This window comes from Petaurus breviceps, unplaced genomic scaffold (assembly GCF_028583685.1).
Source record: "Petaurus breviceps papuanus isolate PSGF00001 unplaced genomic scaffold, PetGlider_PUasm1.0 178, whole genome shotgun sequence".
Classification (NCBI taxonomy): Eukaryota; Metazoa; Chordata; class Mammalia; order Diprotodontia; family Petauridae; genus Petaurus; species Petaurus breviceps.
In genome coordinates, this window is record NW_027185777.1 from 18,922,458 (window position 1) to 18,940,614 (window position 18,157).

General features: G+C 38.2%; 2 protein-coding genes across 3 annotated transcripts in view; both read left to right on the forward strand.

The window, feature by feature from the left end:
* The window catches only part of RAB18 (RAB18, member RAS oncogene family), a 508,262-nt gene that overhangs the window by 133,790 nt on the left and 356,315 nt on the right, over window positions 1-18,157 (forward strand). The window lies entirely within an intron of this gene.
* YME1L1 (YME1 like 1 ATPase) overlaps window positions 1-18,157 on the forward strand; it is a 191,677-nt gene that overhangs the window by 133,784 nt on the left and 39,736 nt on the right. Inside the window, exons 2-5 of one of the 2 annotated variants that reach the window (XM_069086343.1) lie at window positions 9,565-9,785; window positions 12,310-12,441; window positions 15,661-15,823; window positions 17,225-17,323. In XM_069086343.1, the coding sequence (XP_068942444.1) occupies window positions 9,753-9,785; window positions 12,310-12,441; window positions 15,661-15,823; window positions 17,225-17,323 (427 nt within the window). In that variant the 5' untranslated portion in view covers window positions 9,565-9,752. The remainder of the gene's footprint in view (window positions 1-9,564; window positions 9,786-12,309; window positions 12,442-15,660; window positions 15,824-17,224; window positions 17,324-18,157) is intronic. The other variant, XM_069086344.1, reaches the window with a different exon arrangement.

Below are 18,157 nucleotides of genomic sequence, written 5' to 3' on the forward strand. Positions count from 1 at the left end.
AGGGAAATGCAACCAGAGAAGAGTTCCCCCCAAAACTTACTACAATATCTTCCTAAGTGTTCTTCTAGCCTTATAGATCCCTAGTAAGAAGAAATCCTTTACCTCCCATGGTTATTCATTCCAATTTTAAATAACATTGAATATTAAGGGTTTTTTTTCTTAAATTAAGCTTAAATCTATCACTTAGCAATTGTCACCCATTTTTCCCTAGCTCTGCTCTCTGGACCACACAAAATAAACTATTTTTCATGTGACAGTCCTTCAATAACTTGGATGTACTTTACCCATAATAGAGACTTAGTACATGTTTGTTGAGTTGAAGGATTGGAGGGAAAAAAAGTGGAAATGACCTGGCACAGGACCTTATGGGAATGCCCATTAAAGGGTGATCAGAAAAGGTGGCTGAAGAGTAGACACACTAGCAGGAAAGCCCAGTATTAAGGAGCCAAGGGAGGAGTAAGTATCCAGTAGTCAGCCATGGTTAACAGTTAAAATACTATAGAAAGATTAAATGAAGATTTAAAAAAAAGAAAAGAAATTCATTGGCAACCAAGAGGTGTCTCTAAGGAAACAGTTTAATCAGAGTATTAAGGATAGATAAAAAGGTTTAAAGCACAGCTTAAATAGAAATTTTTTCATCTGGTGCAAAAACAGTAAGAGTGATATCACAGGTGCCAGTTCACTAGGAAACTTGGGCCCATGACATCTTGAAGGTTAAGAGAAAGGCAGGATCTGAAAGTGGTGCCCCAGTGATGGATCTCAGTGGGGTATAGCCCAGGGCAAGGTGAAGGATCAGGGTCAAGGTATAAGCCAGCCAATGACTGTGGTAGAGGGAGCAATACCAGCAGGAAATGTTTCCCTTCCTTCCTCTACCCCATGTCATAAGTACCACTCCCTTATGTTAGTGCCCTGGTCAAAAAAAAAAATCTTGATTTCCCAATCTGCCCTAGTTATAGATCTGGGTTGAGGAATGATAAGGTTGGTAAGGAAGTTAGTTTGGAAAGTATGGACTAAACTAGACTATAATTTCCACGAGTTTATCAGTGAAGAGTAAGAGATGACATAGAGGAATGGTTGAGGAAATGAGTTTTTGAGGCCCAGCTCTGCCACTTACTAGTGTGACTCTCAGCTAGTCATTTAACCATTGAGCCTCAGTTTCCTCTTCTGTAAAATGAGTGTTAAAATAATTATATTTCCATATTTCACAATGTTGTGAAAAAATGTGCTTTGTAACCTTTACAGCTATATGTGTTATATATATATATATTACTATTAATATATTACTATTATGTAGTAATATAAATATGAACTATTTACATATATACATAGATGTGAATCTACATAACTAAATTTGAAAAGCTTCAAATTTTACTGGAGGAATTATTTCTCTCTCTGTCAGAGGACCAGCTTGGCTAAATTCAGAGGCTTATCTATCCAAACCAGAGTTTGCCATGAGGTATTGAACTTTTTTTTTTTTTGTACTGCAACTTATTAATCATCTAACAAGGCTTGACGGGATTATGTATGTTTAGGGTGAATGCCCTGTGATGAATGCATGGATCTTTGAAGTGTCTGAGAATGTTGTGTAAAACACTTGATCGACAGTTTCACGACTGCAAAGGGCTTTGATTCTAGTGAAGACCTGGAATGTGAAAAAACTGGAAGAAGAGCAATCCTGGAGTATGGGCTTCCTAGCAGGTTGTAACCTTCAACACGATAAAAGACCTGAATGAATAGATAACTTATTTTCAAGGACTGAATCTCAGGGAAGCTCCCAGTAGATATTATATTATTTCAGGAATACCTAACAAAAAAGTTTCCTCATCTGCAAAATGAAAATGTTGGATTAGATCACTAAGATTCATTCATTGGGCCTGCTAATTTCCACCACCTACTGTGCAGGCCAGGATCTCATTCCCTTTGCTGCCTGAGACTGAAGCAGAGCTTATAGTGCTTCTCTTTTCCAAATCTTTCCTATTCTCCTCAAGACCCCTACATCTCCACTTTCTCTTTCTTACTGTACTGAGACAATTGAACTTCCTGTTCTTTCATTCTCTTAATCTTACAGCCCTGTAAGATCATCTCCAATTCTCTTCTTTCCTTCAATCTCTTCTTCCAAGGTCAATTCTTCATGCGTTTTTTATCTCATCCTGTCTTCTCCAGAAGACTGCATGACCTCAATCATGCCTCTAAACTTCAATCTCTCTTAATCCACTGGTTCCGTTCTGACTGTACCCCACCCCAAATGCCCAAGTCTTCCCTGGTCTCATATATAGTACCCTACCTAGGAGGCTTTGGTCGTCCCCTAAAGGGACAGACTTGTGACACTGCATATTATGTACCTGAGGAAAGCATGACTACAGACTGTCTGAGAGACTTCTAGGAGAGAGAAAGACAGGGCAAGAGAGAATGGTGAATGGGAGACCCTGGAATCACAGGCATGTGGGAAGGAGCCAGCTCTGTAACAAGTCCCTTGTTTTCTAGCACCTGCACCCCTAGAGACTGAGTAGACTACTAGGATGAGATCATTCTCTCCTCAATTGAGCTGAGATTTAATCTTGCTGTTGGGTTGCAGAGCCCCCTAACTCTTCTATATCCTATCTCCTAAACTAATCTGTCTGCCATCCTCAATTACTGTTGTACTACTTGCTTTCATAAATAGGTCTGCTTGCTATTCATGATTGTGGTTTTTTTGTAATAAGTATTTGGTAGGAGGAAAAATTAAACTGACCAAGACTAAGTTAAGTGTTTCCCTCCCAGTCTAGGCAAAACTACTTCTTTCTTATCCTATATTAATTAGCCTACTAGGAAAAATGACTTTTATCCTGAATCCCCCAAAAAGTGTTATGCCCTAGACCTGAGATATCTGACATGCAACAGACAGATATGATTCCAAACCCTATACATCCCCCACCTCCCAGGCAGACTCACCAGCAAGCTATTGCAGTGATCCAGGCATGAAGTGATGAAGGTCTGTACCAGGGTAATGGCAGAATCAGAGGAGAAAAGAGAGCACATTTGAGGGATTTGCAAAGGTGAAGTTGGCAGGTCTTGGCAATAGCTTGGATACCAAGAGTGAGATGTAGTGAGGAATTCAGGATACCTCCTAGGTTCTGAGCCTAAGGGACTGGGTGTTGGGCTCTATAGTAATAGCAGGGAGGGGTTTAGGGGAAAAGATAAAGAATTCTGGTTCGGATATATTGAGTTTAAGATGTATACTAGACTTTGAGTTTGTAATGTCTGAAAGTTCATTGGAGAGATGGGATTAAAGGTTGGAAGATAGACTTCAGCAGGAAAGGGTGATTTGACAGTCTTCAGCATAGAGGGGGTAATTAAATCTATGGAAACAGATGGGAACACCAGGTACAATAATTTAGGAGAAAAGAAGAGGACCCAAGACAGTGCTCTGAGTTTGAGTGACATAACTCTTTCCTGCCTCTCCTCCTATCTTTTCCTTCTCAGTTTCCATCCAGGTAGAGCCTCCTAGCTATGGATTTCCCCCAAGGGTCTACCCTATGCATCCTTTTCTCTTTTTCTCTATATTCTTCCTTGATGACTTTAGTAGCTCCCATGAGTTCAACTTAGGACAGCTAAGTAGTGCATTGGGCCTGGAGGTAGGAAGACCTCAGTTCAAATCCAGCCTCAGAACTTACTAGCTGTGGCTAGTCATGTGGGTGAGTCACTTAATCCTTTTTGCCTTGGTTTCCTCATCTGTAAAATAAGCAGAGAAGGAAATAGCAAACCACTCCAATGTCTTTGCCAAGAAAACCCCAAATGGGGTTATGAAGACTCGGATAGGACTGAAATGACTGAACAAAAACGAATCAGTTCAAGTATCATCCCAATCATCTATGTATCTATCTACAGCCCCTTCTCAAGTTTCAGTCCTAAATCACTAATTGTTGGTTGGACATTTCACACTGGATGTCACAGAAACATCTCAAAATCAGCATATCCCAAAGTGAACTCATAGAATGGCCCCCAAAACTGCTCCTCTTCCAGACTTCTCTATTTATGTTGAAGTCATCACCATTATTCTAACCTTTCAGGTTCAAAATTTGGACATTATTCCTGACTCCCCCTTCTCTTGCAATATGCCTATAGAGAGTAGGTTGTTAAATCTTGCCATTTCTACATCCTTTGGAATCTGACCAATATTCCCTACTTACACATCAACTACCTTAACCTTAGTTCAGATCTTCATCACTTCTCACCAAAATTATTTCAGTAGACTTCTAACTCATCATCCCTGCCTCAAGTTTCTACTTTGATCCATCTTCCACACTCTATAGCAAAAGTGATTTTTCTGCACAGTGAGTAAGAGCACCGGCCCCAGAGTCAGGATGACCTGGGATCAAATCCAGGCTCAGACACTTAGCACCCACCCAGAAACACCTGGCCGTGTAACCTTGAGCAAGTTACTTAACCCCAATTGCTTTAAAAAAAAAAGTTATTTTCCTTAAGCACAGATTTAATCATATGACTCTACCAACTTGATTCCAGCAGCTTTCTATTGTCTCTAAAACAGAATATAAACTCCTTTGTTTATCTTTTAAATCCCATCACAGCTTGACCCCAACCTTTTCTTTCAGTCTCATCTGACATTTGTACCCCTCCAATCTGTGATCCAGAAAAACTGGTCTTTTCACTGTTCACACAATATCCATCTTCAGTCTTCCTACTTTTGTACTTGCATTCCCACACAGAAACTGTTTTCCTTTAAAATGTAGTTCAAGTAATACCTGCTACATGAAACCTTTCCTAATCCCAAGAACCCAGTGCCTTCCCTCTCAAACTCCTTTATTCTCTATATACTTAATATATACTTTATGTACATAAATATGTTCTTATTGTCTTTTCTTTTAAAATGTACACACTTTTTGTGTAGGGATTGTTTCATTCAGTTTATTTCTTACCTAGTATCTAGCATAGTATCTGGTACATAATAGTTATTTAATATAATAATACTATTAATAAGTATTAAGAAATACTTATTTATTTATTTTTGCCTTTTGGAGGGCAATTGGGGTTAAGTAACTTGCCCAAGGTTACGCGGCTAGGTGTGTGTGTGTGTGTGTGTGTGTGTGTGTGTGTGTGTGTGTGTTAAGTGTCTGAGGCTGGATCCAAACCCAGGTCCTCCTGACTCTGGGGCTGGCACTTTACTCACTGCATCACCTAGCTGCCCCAATACTTATTTATTTTTAAAATTAATTTTAGTTAGCATTGGAAGTCAATGCCTGCTTGTGATAGAAGAAACTTACAGCCAAACCTGAAATATGACCTAGAGGAGACTATGGAGTTAGTGACCACAATTCCCAGCTACTACTTTTCTTTAAGAATCAGCTCTAGGTATTATAAATGATTATGTGATGAAAGAAATAACATAAAAATGGATATGAAAAAATAATCTGTCATGAACCCAGCAGGGTAGTCTGTACCACAGGGGTCAAACACAAAACTCCAGGGGATGTCCCCAAGAACATCCTGCAATACTCCCAAATGCACAAATCAGATTAAAATGTAATGGGGGGGGGGTGGCTAGGTGGCGGCTAAGTGGCACAGTAAATAGAGCACTGGCCCTGGAGTCAGGAGGACCTGAGTTTAAATCCAGCCTCAGACACTTAACACGAGCCATGTGACCTTGGGCAAGTCACTTAACCCCAACTGCCTTGCCTTCCCCCTCCAAAAAAATATAATTGAGAAATACAGTATCTTAAAAAAATAAAGATACAGTAGAACATAGATAATGTTATTATGTCATTTTCTAAGTCGATATGCAGCAGCAGGGATCCTTATGTGAAGTTTAGTGGCTCCCTTTCTATTTGACATTACTGGTCTATAGCCCTTGCCTCTACTTCATCATCACCCACTGTGTTCTGACCTACAATCTAGCATTTTCACTGCTCTCTGAAGGTCAACAATGACCTCTTCCTTGCGAGATCCAGTGGCTTCTTTTCACTACAGTGTCCTGTTCCAAATGGTATAGCATCTAAATTTTATAGGAGTTAAATTAACTGTATGAGGAACTACCGTGTTTCCCCGATAAGACACTGTCTTACTAATTTTTTTGGAAAGAAAAACACCAGAGGGCTTATTTTCAGGGGAGGGCTTATGTTGTCCTGCCTCAGCTCTCCTCCTCGGCACTGCTCTCAATGGCGCCAGCAAGCAAATCACTGGGGAAGAACAGGATGACGCGCTCACTGCTACAGCTCTGATTGGATGCAGCTTGGAGCGCGGCATGCGTTTCACCCGGGGGGGGGGGGGACGGTGCATACAGAGGGTACTGTAATGTAGTGTGTAGCGCAGGGGATCACCTTCACTACAGTAGCAATCTCAATAGGGCTTATTTTCGGGGGAGGGCTTATTTTAGAGGAATCTTACACAGTAAGGGGAGGGCTTATTTTCGGGATAGGTCTTATTATCGGGGAAACACGGGGACCTCAACTTTCCCCTCTCAGAACTAGATAAATCTAACCACAAAATAAACAAGAAGTTAAGAAGGTGAATAGAATTCTAGAAAAGTTTGATGTGATAGATCACTGGAGAAAACTGAATGAGAGTAGAAAGGAATATACCTTTTTCTCAGCAGTACATGGCACTTACACAATTGGTTAATTTGATTAAAAAAAGGAAAGAAGAAAACCAAACCACCAGTATCAAAAATGAAAGGGGTGAATTCACCATCAATGAAAAGGAAATTAAAACAATTATTAGGAGCTATTTTGCCCAATTATATACCAATAAATCTGACAATCTAAATGAAATGGATATTTACAAAAATATAAATTGTCCAGATTAACAGAAGAGGACATAGAATACTTAAATGAGCCAGTCTTAGAAAAAATAAATCGAACAAGCCATCAGTGAACTCCCTAAGAAAAAAATCCTCAGGGTCAGATGGACTCACAAGTGAATTCTACCAAACATTTTAAGAACAAGCAATCACAATACTATATAAACTATTTGGGAAAATAGGTGAAGGAGTCTTACCAAATTCCTTTTATGACACAAATATGGTGCTTAAACTTATACCAAGAAGAATGAAAACAGAAAAAGAAAACTATAGACTTTAATGAATATTGATGAAAAATTTAAAATAAATTTAAAATTTCACACTAAACATTCCCAGGTTAACCAGTGCTCACATAGCATAATCTGAAGGCTCTTTTCCATCCTGATCAACTTCTTCCAAATAATCACCAATTTGCCAATGTCATTCCAAAAAACATGATGCCTAGAACTGAACACAGTACTCCAGAAGTAGTTTAATCAGGGGAGAGCATAGTGCGATTATCACCTCCCTATACCTGGATATGATGCCTCTCTATTTAGCCCAAGACTGCATTAAATTTCTAGGATGTCATATCACATTGTAGACTCACATTGAACTAAATAGGTTTCCCTCCCACCTTTTTCAAAATTGCTGTCCATGGTAATTGTAAAATTGATTTAAAAAAAAATCCAACTCTAAGTTTATATTTATTACATTTGATACTAAGCCCAACATTCTTACATGTCAAGATCTATTTTTGGATCCTGACCCTGTCATTGAATGTGTTAGCTATCACTTCCAGCTTTAAGCATGCAATTTATATCTTCATCCAAGTCACTGATAAAAAACGTTAAATAGCACAGGTCTAAGCCTGGATTTTTGGGGCACTCCACTGTAGACCTTCCAAGTTGACACACAGAGAGTAATTACTCTCTGGGCAGCATCATTCAACCAGTTTTGAATCCAGTCAATTATTCTTTGGTATAATAGCTCATATGCTTCCATTTATTGTCTCAAAAAAAAAATAGCACTAGGCTTAGCTATCTTGGTCTTCCTAGGACAAAGTCCATTAACAGGTTGGGTCCTGAAACCTTTGCAGCTTGGCAGAACCTGCACAGGGTTTATGCTTCACTGGCATTGCCTTTGAGAAACCAAGGTCAGTTCCATACTAGGGGTCAAAAGTAGGACATTAATGAAGGGTTTTACATGTTAAGCTTTTATAATAAGAATTTATTGAATTTGAACTGAGGACAGGAAATAAAGGGGGAGGAGGAAAAGAAAGTAAATAGAATAGTAGATCCTGTATTCAGGGTCAGGACATTTAGATTATCCTCTGCTACTTTCGACCTATGTGATCTCTGCTGTCACATAATTTCTCTGTGCCTCAGTTTCCTCATCTGTAATTGAGGGGGTTGGACAAGATAGCCTCTAAGGTCTCTTCCTGGTCTAAATCTACAGGGGACAGGGACTGGATTGTGTAGATTGGCAAAGGCAATACTCAGGTGAGAAACTACCTTTAACAAAGAAGGTTATTACCTTCTCTATATTCCTACAGTTTCCTAGAGCACTAAGTTAACTGCTTTGCCCCTGGGTCACAGAGCCAGTAGGTGTCAGTAGTGGGACTAAATCTATAAATCCTCTATAAGGATTTTTAAAATTTAAAATTAAAATTTTTTAATTGAGGCTAGACCTCTTAAATCCATATGGCCTCTCTCCCTAAGAGCTGGTTTGTCAGGCGCTAGATGTGAAAGATCACAAAGACAGAATAACTTTTATTTGAAGGGGTCTCATTTTTTTTCATTCCTTGCACAGGCTAAAGACAGTTCTGATTTTTTTTGGGGGGGGGAGATCTTTTAATGGGTGAAGAGAGTTGGAAGAAAGAAGGAGAGAAAAGGATGTGGAGTAAAAGGGAAGGGAAGGAAAGGAAAAAAGGGAAGGAAGAAAACAAGGGGAAGGAAGTATAAGGGAAGGGGAAGAGGGGGGAGGGGAAGGTGAAAGAGGAGGAGAAGAATAGGAATACAAGTTGTGTGGTTGATACAGTACAGTGTATAGAGCTTGGACTTGGAGCTAGGAAGACTGGAGTTCAAATTCAGCCTTAGATCCTTCCTAGCTGCGCGATCCTGGACAGGTCACTTTACCTCTTTCAGCCTCAGTTCTTCATCTGCAAATGGGGATAATAGCACTTACCTAGCTGGGCTGTTGTGAGGATAAAATGCAAATAATATTTGTAAAGCAGTAATAGCTAGGTAGATAAGTACTGGTTATTAGTTTTATTAAGAACATAGAGAGTAAGGGCAGGAGGAAATCACGAAAGGGAAGAGGGCAAAAGGAGAGGAAGAGGACTAAGGGAGGAAGAATAAAGGAAGAGGCAAAGGGAAGGAAAGGAGGAGGAAAAAGAATAAAGGAAGAGAGGGTGGGAGGTGAAAAAGGAGGAGAGGAAGAACAAGGAGGGAAAAGGGAGGGGGTAGAGCAAAGGCAAACAAGAGGAGTGGTGAAAGGAATGAGGGAAAGGAGAGAAGAAAATGAGGAAGAACTAAGGAGGAAAGGGGGAAGAGGGAAGGAGAAAGGAAGAATGATAGGAAGAGAGGGGGGAGAGGAAAAGAGGAAGAATAAAGGGGAAGAAGAGGACGAGGGAAGCGGAAGGGAGAGGACGAAGGAGGAGGGGAAGAGGAAAGGAAGGAGACAGGGAGGAGGTGGCTAGGAAAGGGAAGAGAATCCCACGCCCTCGCCGGGTGGCGTGGCTAGCCGTCTGCCCCGGAAGTGCTCCCCCGCCGGGCCCTGACTTCCGGGACAGTGCTGTGGTTGCGGAGGCCGCTGGGTGAAGGGGCCATTTTCCATCTCTGGAAGGAAGAAGGGCTTGAGCGGGCTAGGGAGCGAACGAACGAGACGGGGAGAGAAAGAGGGAAGCAGGCCCAGCGCCCCCCCGGCCGAGGAGAGAGGGGCGGAGCCGGTGGGTGAGGTAGCTGCGAGCCTCGGAGAGATGTTCTCCCTGTCGAGCACGGTGCAGCCCCAGGTGAGGCCGGTGGGGCCCTTTCCGTCTCCCCTGCCTGGGTCCCCGCGTTGCCCCGCCCGTCGGGCCCTGGGCGGCGGCTGGGCTTCCGGGAGCGGCTTGGGGAGCAGCCCGGGGAGCGGGGCCGGCCGCCCCTCAGATACCCCGGCTGGAAGGCGGCCCGCCTTAGCGGCGGGGGCGCAGTCGGGCCCGGGGGGCGAGGCCTCCGTGACGCGAGGAGGTCTAAGTGCTCCTGGCTCTGGGGTCCGTATTCCTGGGGAGAGAACCCCGGGTTAGAATCGGACCCGGCCTCCTCCCCCCTCCCCCCTCCGCCCCACTCGGGGACGCGGAAAGAGCCCCTAGTTACAAAGCGCTTTAAAGCTGACCAAGCCCCTTTGGCCCCCGTGCGGGGCGCGGGTAGTGCGCCCATTATTTTTCCCATTTTACCGGGGAGATTGAGGTTGGATGACTTGGCCAGGGTCCGAGGCCCCACAGTTGGGAGAACCTGGCTTTCTAACCCAAGTGTCGGGAATTAGTATGAAGTCTGACAGAAACCGTTTGCCCCACCTCTTACCTTCGGGATCAGAAATTGGCCCAGTTCGATATCAAAAGAACCTTTGAGAGAGAGAGTTCTTAACCTTGTGATCCTGGAACTTGTTTTAAAAATTATTTTGACAGCTATTTTAATATATTTTATTTCCTTTGTAATCCTATATATTTTATTTTATGTATTTGAAAACTTTCCAAGAATGGGTATTTAGGCTTTACCGAATGCTAAAGGGGGGCTCACAACACACACACACACACACACACACACACACACACAAAATTAAGAACCTGTTTTAAGGTATTTGGTAACGCTTACTTAAAATTCTTGAATATCTTTTTCTCCTCTTTTCCTTCAAATTTTAACATATAAGTTGATATATTTTTAGACACTGCTATTTTTTTTTTCATTGGAGGACTGAGTAGCTCCATAGTTTTATAAACGTTGACTTACTGCAGATTTTGGAAGACCACATCGGACTTTTAGTTTTGTGTTCATTCAAGGGCCTCCAGACAGGAAAAATCCAGATCTCTGCAGAGGAATGCAAATTTTGGCAAAAAAGGGAATGAAACCTTATGACAGCTGATTATTGATAGAAAGGGTAAAACATTAGATATTTTGATTTTCTACTCTTAAGGTTATAAGAAAAATGGAATAAGTATTTTTAGAAGTCAGTATATTAGGAAATTATTGATAAAATATTCCCAGTTTTCTCAGATGTCAAAATGACTCATAAATCGCCACTTATTTCATTTATTGAAAAGGGTAATATTTTTTGATATAATGATTGCATTTGATAAGGTTTTTTTTTTCTTTTTTGTTATCAATTTGTAACTTAAAATTGAATATAGTGTGGTTTATTGAACAGGGAGGGCATTCAAAGCTTTTAAGCTCTAATCCCTTCAGTTCTTTGTAAAGGGTATGGAATACTCCTATGTCTTCTGTTTATCTTGATAATTTTCCTCTGTGTAGGGATTTCCTAGTTTGGGTGCAGAACTACAACTTTTCTGTAATTTGCAGTTGGAAAGTTACTTAGGGTACTGAAAATTGAAGTGATTTGCCTGTGGTCACACTGCTAGTATGTCAAGACTTGAACCCAAGTTTTCTTGACTTAAAAGGTCCAGAGAGCCACTATATTATACTGCCTTTTGCATAGACATAAGTATATAGAGAAAGGTGAAATTCTATATCATTGGTAACCTTTCAATAATGGTAATGCCAGATTGATTTTTTGCAGAATATAAGATATATTCTGAGTGGGTTTGGGAAAATTATGTGCTAACAAGGGAATTGTAGGATTTAAAAGCTCAACAGAGCCTTAGAGATAATTTTCTCTTTCTCAGATGAGGCAACTGGGATTGAGAAGTAAAATTTTATTAAATTTTTCCTTCAAAATTTCCAGTGTCTTGAGCTGTTTAGTGGCATGCCTCAGAATAGAGTCCAGATCTTCTGAACCCCCCCCCCCATCTAATATACTATTTTGTTTTCCTTATAGTAATAAATACTATCTAACTAGACTCACGTGTGAGACCTTGAGGTAATTATGACACTAAAGGAATGACAGTGAAACTTAGGATAATTGTATTTTCATATATATATATATGGATATACAAATAATTCTATGCACAAATACATATATATATATATGCATACATTATGCCACCTCCCTGATTGTATATAATTCCTGGCACTGTGCTATGAGCTGGACATAGAAAAACAAAAGTGAAATGTCCTTTCCCTTAGGGAGCTTACCTTCTGCGTATATATTTTTCTAATGTGAAGTTCTCATATAGTTTATAAAATTAGGGAAGAAAAAATGTTTTTTAATTAGCAAGAAAACTAACTTCATCTTTCTTAAAATGTTAAAATACTTTGGTTTATGGAGGCAGGTTTGGTTATATAAGTGAATTTAAAAAATCTGATCCTTATTAAAATGTAAGATTATTTCTACTTGATACTTTTCTTCCAATACAAACACTATAAATCTTTGATTCAATTCAGGTTACCGTTCCTTTAAGTCACCTCATCAATGCCTTCCATTCACCAAAAAGCTCATCTGTTTCTCTAAGTGCATCAGTTTCTCAGAGTCAACATCGAGAAGCAGTCCCTGAACATGAGGCGCCAAGCACTGAGGTATTTTCAGTTTTACATGTATAAATGTGCCCTTTAAAATGGAGTTTCTTTTTTATACCTGATTGAACTCTTTAAATACATTTAATTTTGAATTTGCCTTCCAGAGCATTAGCTGACAACTTAAATCTTTGTTAAAAATAGAAATATCTTATTCTAGCTTTATACTGAACATAGACTTCTGTATCTCTTTTTAGTAATTAAAAGTTTACTTTTATGATACTCCAGGAAACTGATATTGCTGTCTAGGCAATGTAAGTCATTGACTAGAAATTATAGTTTGTTCCATCTGGATCTTTATTACTTGATACCATTATTAAAGGGATGCACAAAGAAACCCTGTCTTCATTCTCACCCAGAAAGACAAGAAAAGCTGAGATTGGATAAGAGAATTTTTTTTTAAGTAATAAGTGCAAAGCACAGAAATAATACTGAAATTTATGCTCTAGTTATTAGACTTAAGAAAGAGAAAAGAAATAAAATTGATCAGTTTTTAAAAAATGTTTGGTGAATGTTTTTATAATGTGATCCAGACTTGTGATTTCATCTCTGAAAATTCTCTTTGAGGAAACTACTACCAAGACATATCAATCAGTCACTCTGCTGAGCAGTGGGGATTCAAAAACAGCAAAAATAGTTCCTGACCTCAAGGAGCTTACATTCTGGTGGAAAAGACATCATGTACCTAAATAAAATATAGGATATACAACATGCATACAGAGTAGATACTAGGTAACCTTTTCTTCATCTTGTAGTCTTGAAGTTTTCCCTGTGGTATTGAGAAATTCAACTGCTTTGCCCAGGGTCATGCAGTCAAAATATATGAGGAATGGGACTTAACCCAGGTTATCCTGATTCCAAGTTTTGCCCTCTATCTTAGTAATAATATGTTATTAAAATAATGTATAATGTTTGATTAGTAAAGCAACTTAAAAGTCTCAGCAATGAGCGACAAAGTTCTATTACTTTGATGCTTTGTAATTTAGTACTAATTTAGTCTTTAAAACAGTCAAACCTGTTGAGTAAATTCTAGCATTCAGGCCTGCTGTAGCCAACATTTTGTAGGACGGAGTATTAATAGATAATAAATATGCCATTATAATATTTCCATTGCTTTTCTTCCTTAGTTAAGAATAAATGACTATCATATAGAATTCTATATGATAGAGTGGAAATGATTTGTTGTTTTAATATGTAGCTTATAAAATTGATCCTTTTTTATTGTTTCAAAACTTGATTCCTTTTTACTTAATGATACTGTTGATTTGTGTGACACTTAATAATTTCAAAGCAATGTTATGTACATTATTTCATTTGCTGTCATAACACTATAAATTAGAGCAGGTAGGTTTAATTTTCAGTTTACCCATAAAGAAACTGAGAGAGGTTAGGTTTAAGTCCTTTGCCCAGGATTACACAGGAAGTAAGTGATACAGCCTTCTGACTTCTAGTTCATTGCTCTTTCTACTATCATACCTCTTCTCTGTTTGTATCCATCATAAGAAATTGACATTGTTTGGGTTGATATAGGGTAATTACATAGAATGCTAGAATTACATAGAATTTATCATTTGTGTATCCCATGTAATAATCATAAACTTGCCATTTAGCCTGTGAGGTTAAGGAAATAGATCTTTCCTATAAACTTGTAATTTTATGCTTCTAACTAGTTTCTCTCCCTTTTCTGGAATTGATTGTTGTTAATATGAGATGCCTCACCTGGGTCTCAATAGTATCATGGGAAGGTAAGATGTCTGGTGATAACTTAGTGGGAGGGAAGGCAATAAGCATTTTTATAGCACCTGCTATGTGCAGGGCACTGTGATTGGCACTTTACAAATATCTCATCCTTAAAGCACCCTTTCGAGATAGGTATTATTATCATCCTTATTTTACAGTTGAGGAAATTGAGACCAACAGAGGTTAAATGACTTGCCCAGGGTCACACAGCTACTGAGTTTCTGAGGTTGGATTTTAACTTAGGCCTTACTGACTCCAGGTTTGGTGTTCTATTCATAGCTATCTCTATCTAGCAATAATAACCATGCTTTTTAAAAAAATCTGCCTTGGCAAAAGTCTTTTTTGTTGTTGCTGTTCAGTTGTTTCAGTCATGTCTGACACTTTGTTACCCTATTTGGTGTTTTCTTGGCAAAGATACTGGAGTGGTTTGCCATTTCCTTCTCCTACTCATTTTACAGATGAGAAAACTGAGGCAAACAATTAAAGGCCAGGTTCACACAGCTAGTAAGTATCTGAGGCTGTATTTGAACTGAGATCTTTCTGAATCCAGGTCTGGTACTATGCCACTTAGTTGCATTTTTTAAAGCAGTGCAACAGATTGAGAACCGTAAAAAGAATCATGGAGAAAACTATTAAAACATGATTTCCTAGTACCAAAGCAAACTTAGAGCTGGGCCCAGACCATTTTTAAAGTTTTGATGATGGCTGCCTTCCCTTGTAGGATATTGCTTACTTACTTCAGCAAATGGATCTCTTCACATGATTCTTTTTCATATAGATGGCAAATAGATGAGTATTTTTAAACCTAGCTAAAAATCAGGGTAGCTTATATGTAGAGTAGAAAAAAGGAAGAATTTCTCTTTTAATAATAGTTCTTAGCACTTAGTTACTACTTAAAAGCTATTTCTCACAGCCTTCAAATGACAGCTTCTCTACATTCTTTCTCTTCTATAGGTCAGATAATGATGTGATTGTTTTTATTGTTTTGCTGTTTACATGCTGCACTACGTGATTTAATAACTTTTCCCTTCATAATTCCCAAAATTTTTAAAGTTTAATTTTAGTAATGATATTGCTGCAGGGTAACCTGTTGTAGTGAGTAGAGCCAGCCTTGGATTACAGAGCAGGTGCTGACTTGCTTTGGTGGAGAGAATTTTTCACTGAACCAACGAAGTCACATGAGTAGTCTAAAACTCAGAATTGCTAAAACTTTTAAATATTACTCTCAAGGTTTTAGAAACAAGGGACATGATCAGTCTTTGTGACTGACCTCAGTAAAACTAACATCACAAAAAATATTAACCTATAGAAAACGGAAAGAAATTAAACCTTGACTTGGTTTGTAAAAAATGTTGGTGAACAAATTGACTTTATGTTCAGATTTAGGATTTGAGAAAATCTGCCTTGTTTCTTCTGGTAAAAAATACTTTTTGTTGTAAAGATCCCATGTCAATGAAAGTTTTTTATCTTGTTGTTTTACAGCCTGTGCTTAACCTAAAGGATTTGGGTTTATCTGAATTGAAAGTCAGACAGCTTGATGAACTAGTTGATAGTCTCCTTCCTGGTTTTTGTGCAGGCAACAGAGTTTCTTCTCGATGGCATACATCTTATGTTTCTGCACACTCCTTCTTTGAAAATAAACATGGTATGGGAAATTATTAACTTATTTTGTTTTATTAATGAAAAATAAAAGTCAACTTAATAATGGTATTTATAACTTAATAACGGATATGTATTGCCTGTTGCCCTGAAAAGAATATCAGTTGCTGGGTTTTTTTTTCAAGTAGTTTTGTAGAGTTATCTAAAACAAGTAATGTTGCAGCAATCAGATGAGAAACCTGCAGTGATTTTGTTTGGCTGAAAAGCAGAGAAGAGGAAACAGGAGGGGTTTTTTTTTGTTGTTGTTTTTAGTGGAAGGAAAATACAGGGGTTCAGCCCACAAAGGGCTTGAGAGTAGGCAGGAAGAATTTTAGGAAAGATGGTAAGAATTGCAATAGTATACTACTTTTTCTCTCCTTATATCCCCTTATTCATTTAAATGCTTGTGAAATAACAGTAAGACATTTATAAAGTTCTTTAATGTTTTCATGGTGTTTTATGCACCATTATTTGATGAGTGGAGATAGAAATTCAGAAGGAAAATGACAAGCCATTCAGTTTAAGATTTAACCTAAGAATTCTGTTACCACTTTATTCCCTTTTGTTGTCATTACACTTTCAGCACCCATTCAAAATATGCATCATAGCAATAGCTCCTTTCCAGGCTTAGGCAGATTATGGGAAAGTAGAAGAGGTTCTGCTCACTAACTTCTTTGCTTTCTTTCCAGAGAGTCCCTTAGCTGTACAAACTTTAAGCCATGATCTAGGGAGTCTATGGCACATAGTCTGGTTTCACAGTTTGTTGTCCACTTAATCCTTGGTACTACTGTACTTTTTCTTGAGTTTAGGGGAACATTTTTACTTGTTAAGTAAAGGAGAGAAAGACCCAGTAATGAGAATTGTTCTGGGTAGTTGAAAGTATCCATTTCTTCCGTGTATGGAAAAAAAAAAAGCTTCACTTTAATAACAACTATTCAAGGAAGCTATGACTAAAGAGGGAAAAAGAATTGCTACAGTTCTTTCTCTGAATTACTTAGAAAACATGGAAAAACAGTCACTCATTTTTGGGGGCTGTTAGAATTGCTCCTAGAAAGACAGATTTTTATCTTCGTGCTCTTGAAATGCTTCTTAGTCTACAGAAAATATTCTTTTGAACATCTGAATTTGACGTACTAGCTTAATTAAAAGTCATGTATCAATTATAATACTCTTGAATTGTTGACAAATTAGAATGATGAAAGATGTTGAGATCCCAAGTAATTGGGTTGTTTTTAGAAATTCTTTAAATTATATTAAAGAAGGAAAGTTGCCACTTATAAAGAAATAAAAGATGTAGCCACTTTGATCTTAAAAGTTTTAAAAATACAATATTCTCATTAGACTTTTATTAGGTATACTTCAGTGATTTTTCATGTGAAATGTTTTCTTTGTATAATTTTATCCCTAGGTTTCTTAGACATATTTAGTACCTTACGTTCCTCTTGCTTGTACAGACAACATCCTAAGACTGTTCAAAGTATTTGTGCAGATCTTCAGCGGTGGCCAGGTATGAAACAAAAAACTATTGCATGTGTAAATTAATTTTAAGTAGTATTCTGATTTTTTCTCTTTAGTAATAGCTAGCTTTATAATATAGTGCTTTAAGGTTTGTGAAATATTTTACGAATATCTCATTTTACTTTTAGAATAACCCTGGGAGGTAGGTGCTATTATTATCTCCATTTTACCAACCAAACTAAAGCAGACAGGTTAAGTGTCTTGCCACTAGTATGTATCTAAGGTAGGATCTGAACTTAAGCCTGACTCTAAATCCTATATTGAATCTACTGAAATGCCTACCTGCTTAGTAACATTAAAGATTTTAAAAACAAATGTGTGAGCAATTCACAGGATTTTAAAATATTGCTGATAAATTTTACTATTTGATTTTCTAATCTGTATAACAGACAGAATTTTAAATGATTTAAGTGCCAACATGAATGAATTCTTAATTGTATTGATCCCATTTTATCAGCCTTTCAGTCATCTTGTGATTTATTCCATTTCATATGAGATAGTTAGGATTTCTCAAACTGGATATGCCATAATTTGAACAGAGACTGTCTTTGTACCCCCAGCTCTCATAATATTTGCTGGCACATTAATAGTCACTTCATAAGTATTTGTTGATTGATTGATTAGGCTATGTGAAATTGATGATAGGGAGCTTTAAACCCATTTGATGTTATACTTTAATTTTTAAAAGTTTTATTGATGTCCCCTTTTATACTCCTTTTGTTTCCCAATGTACTCTCCCTGATAATAAAGAAATACAACTAAGTTCAACTGACTAAATGATCTTAGAAGATAAAAGCAAATGCAGCATTTTGTTCCTATGTTG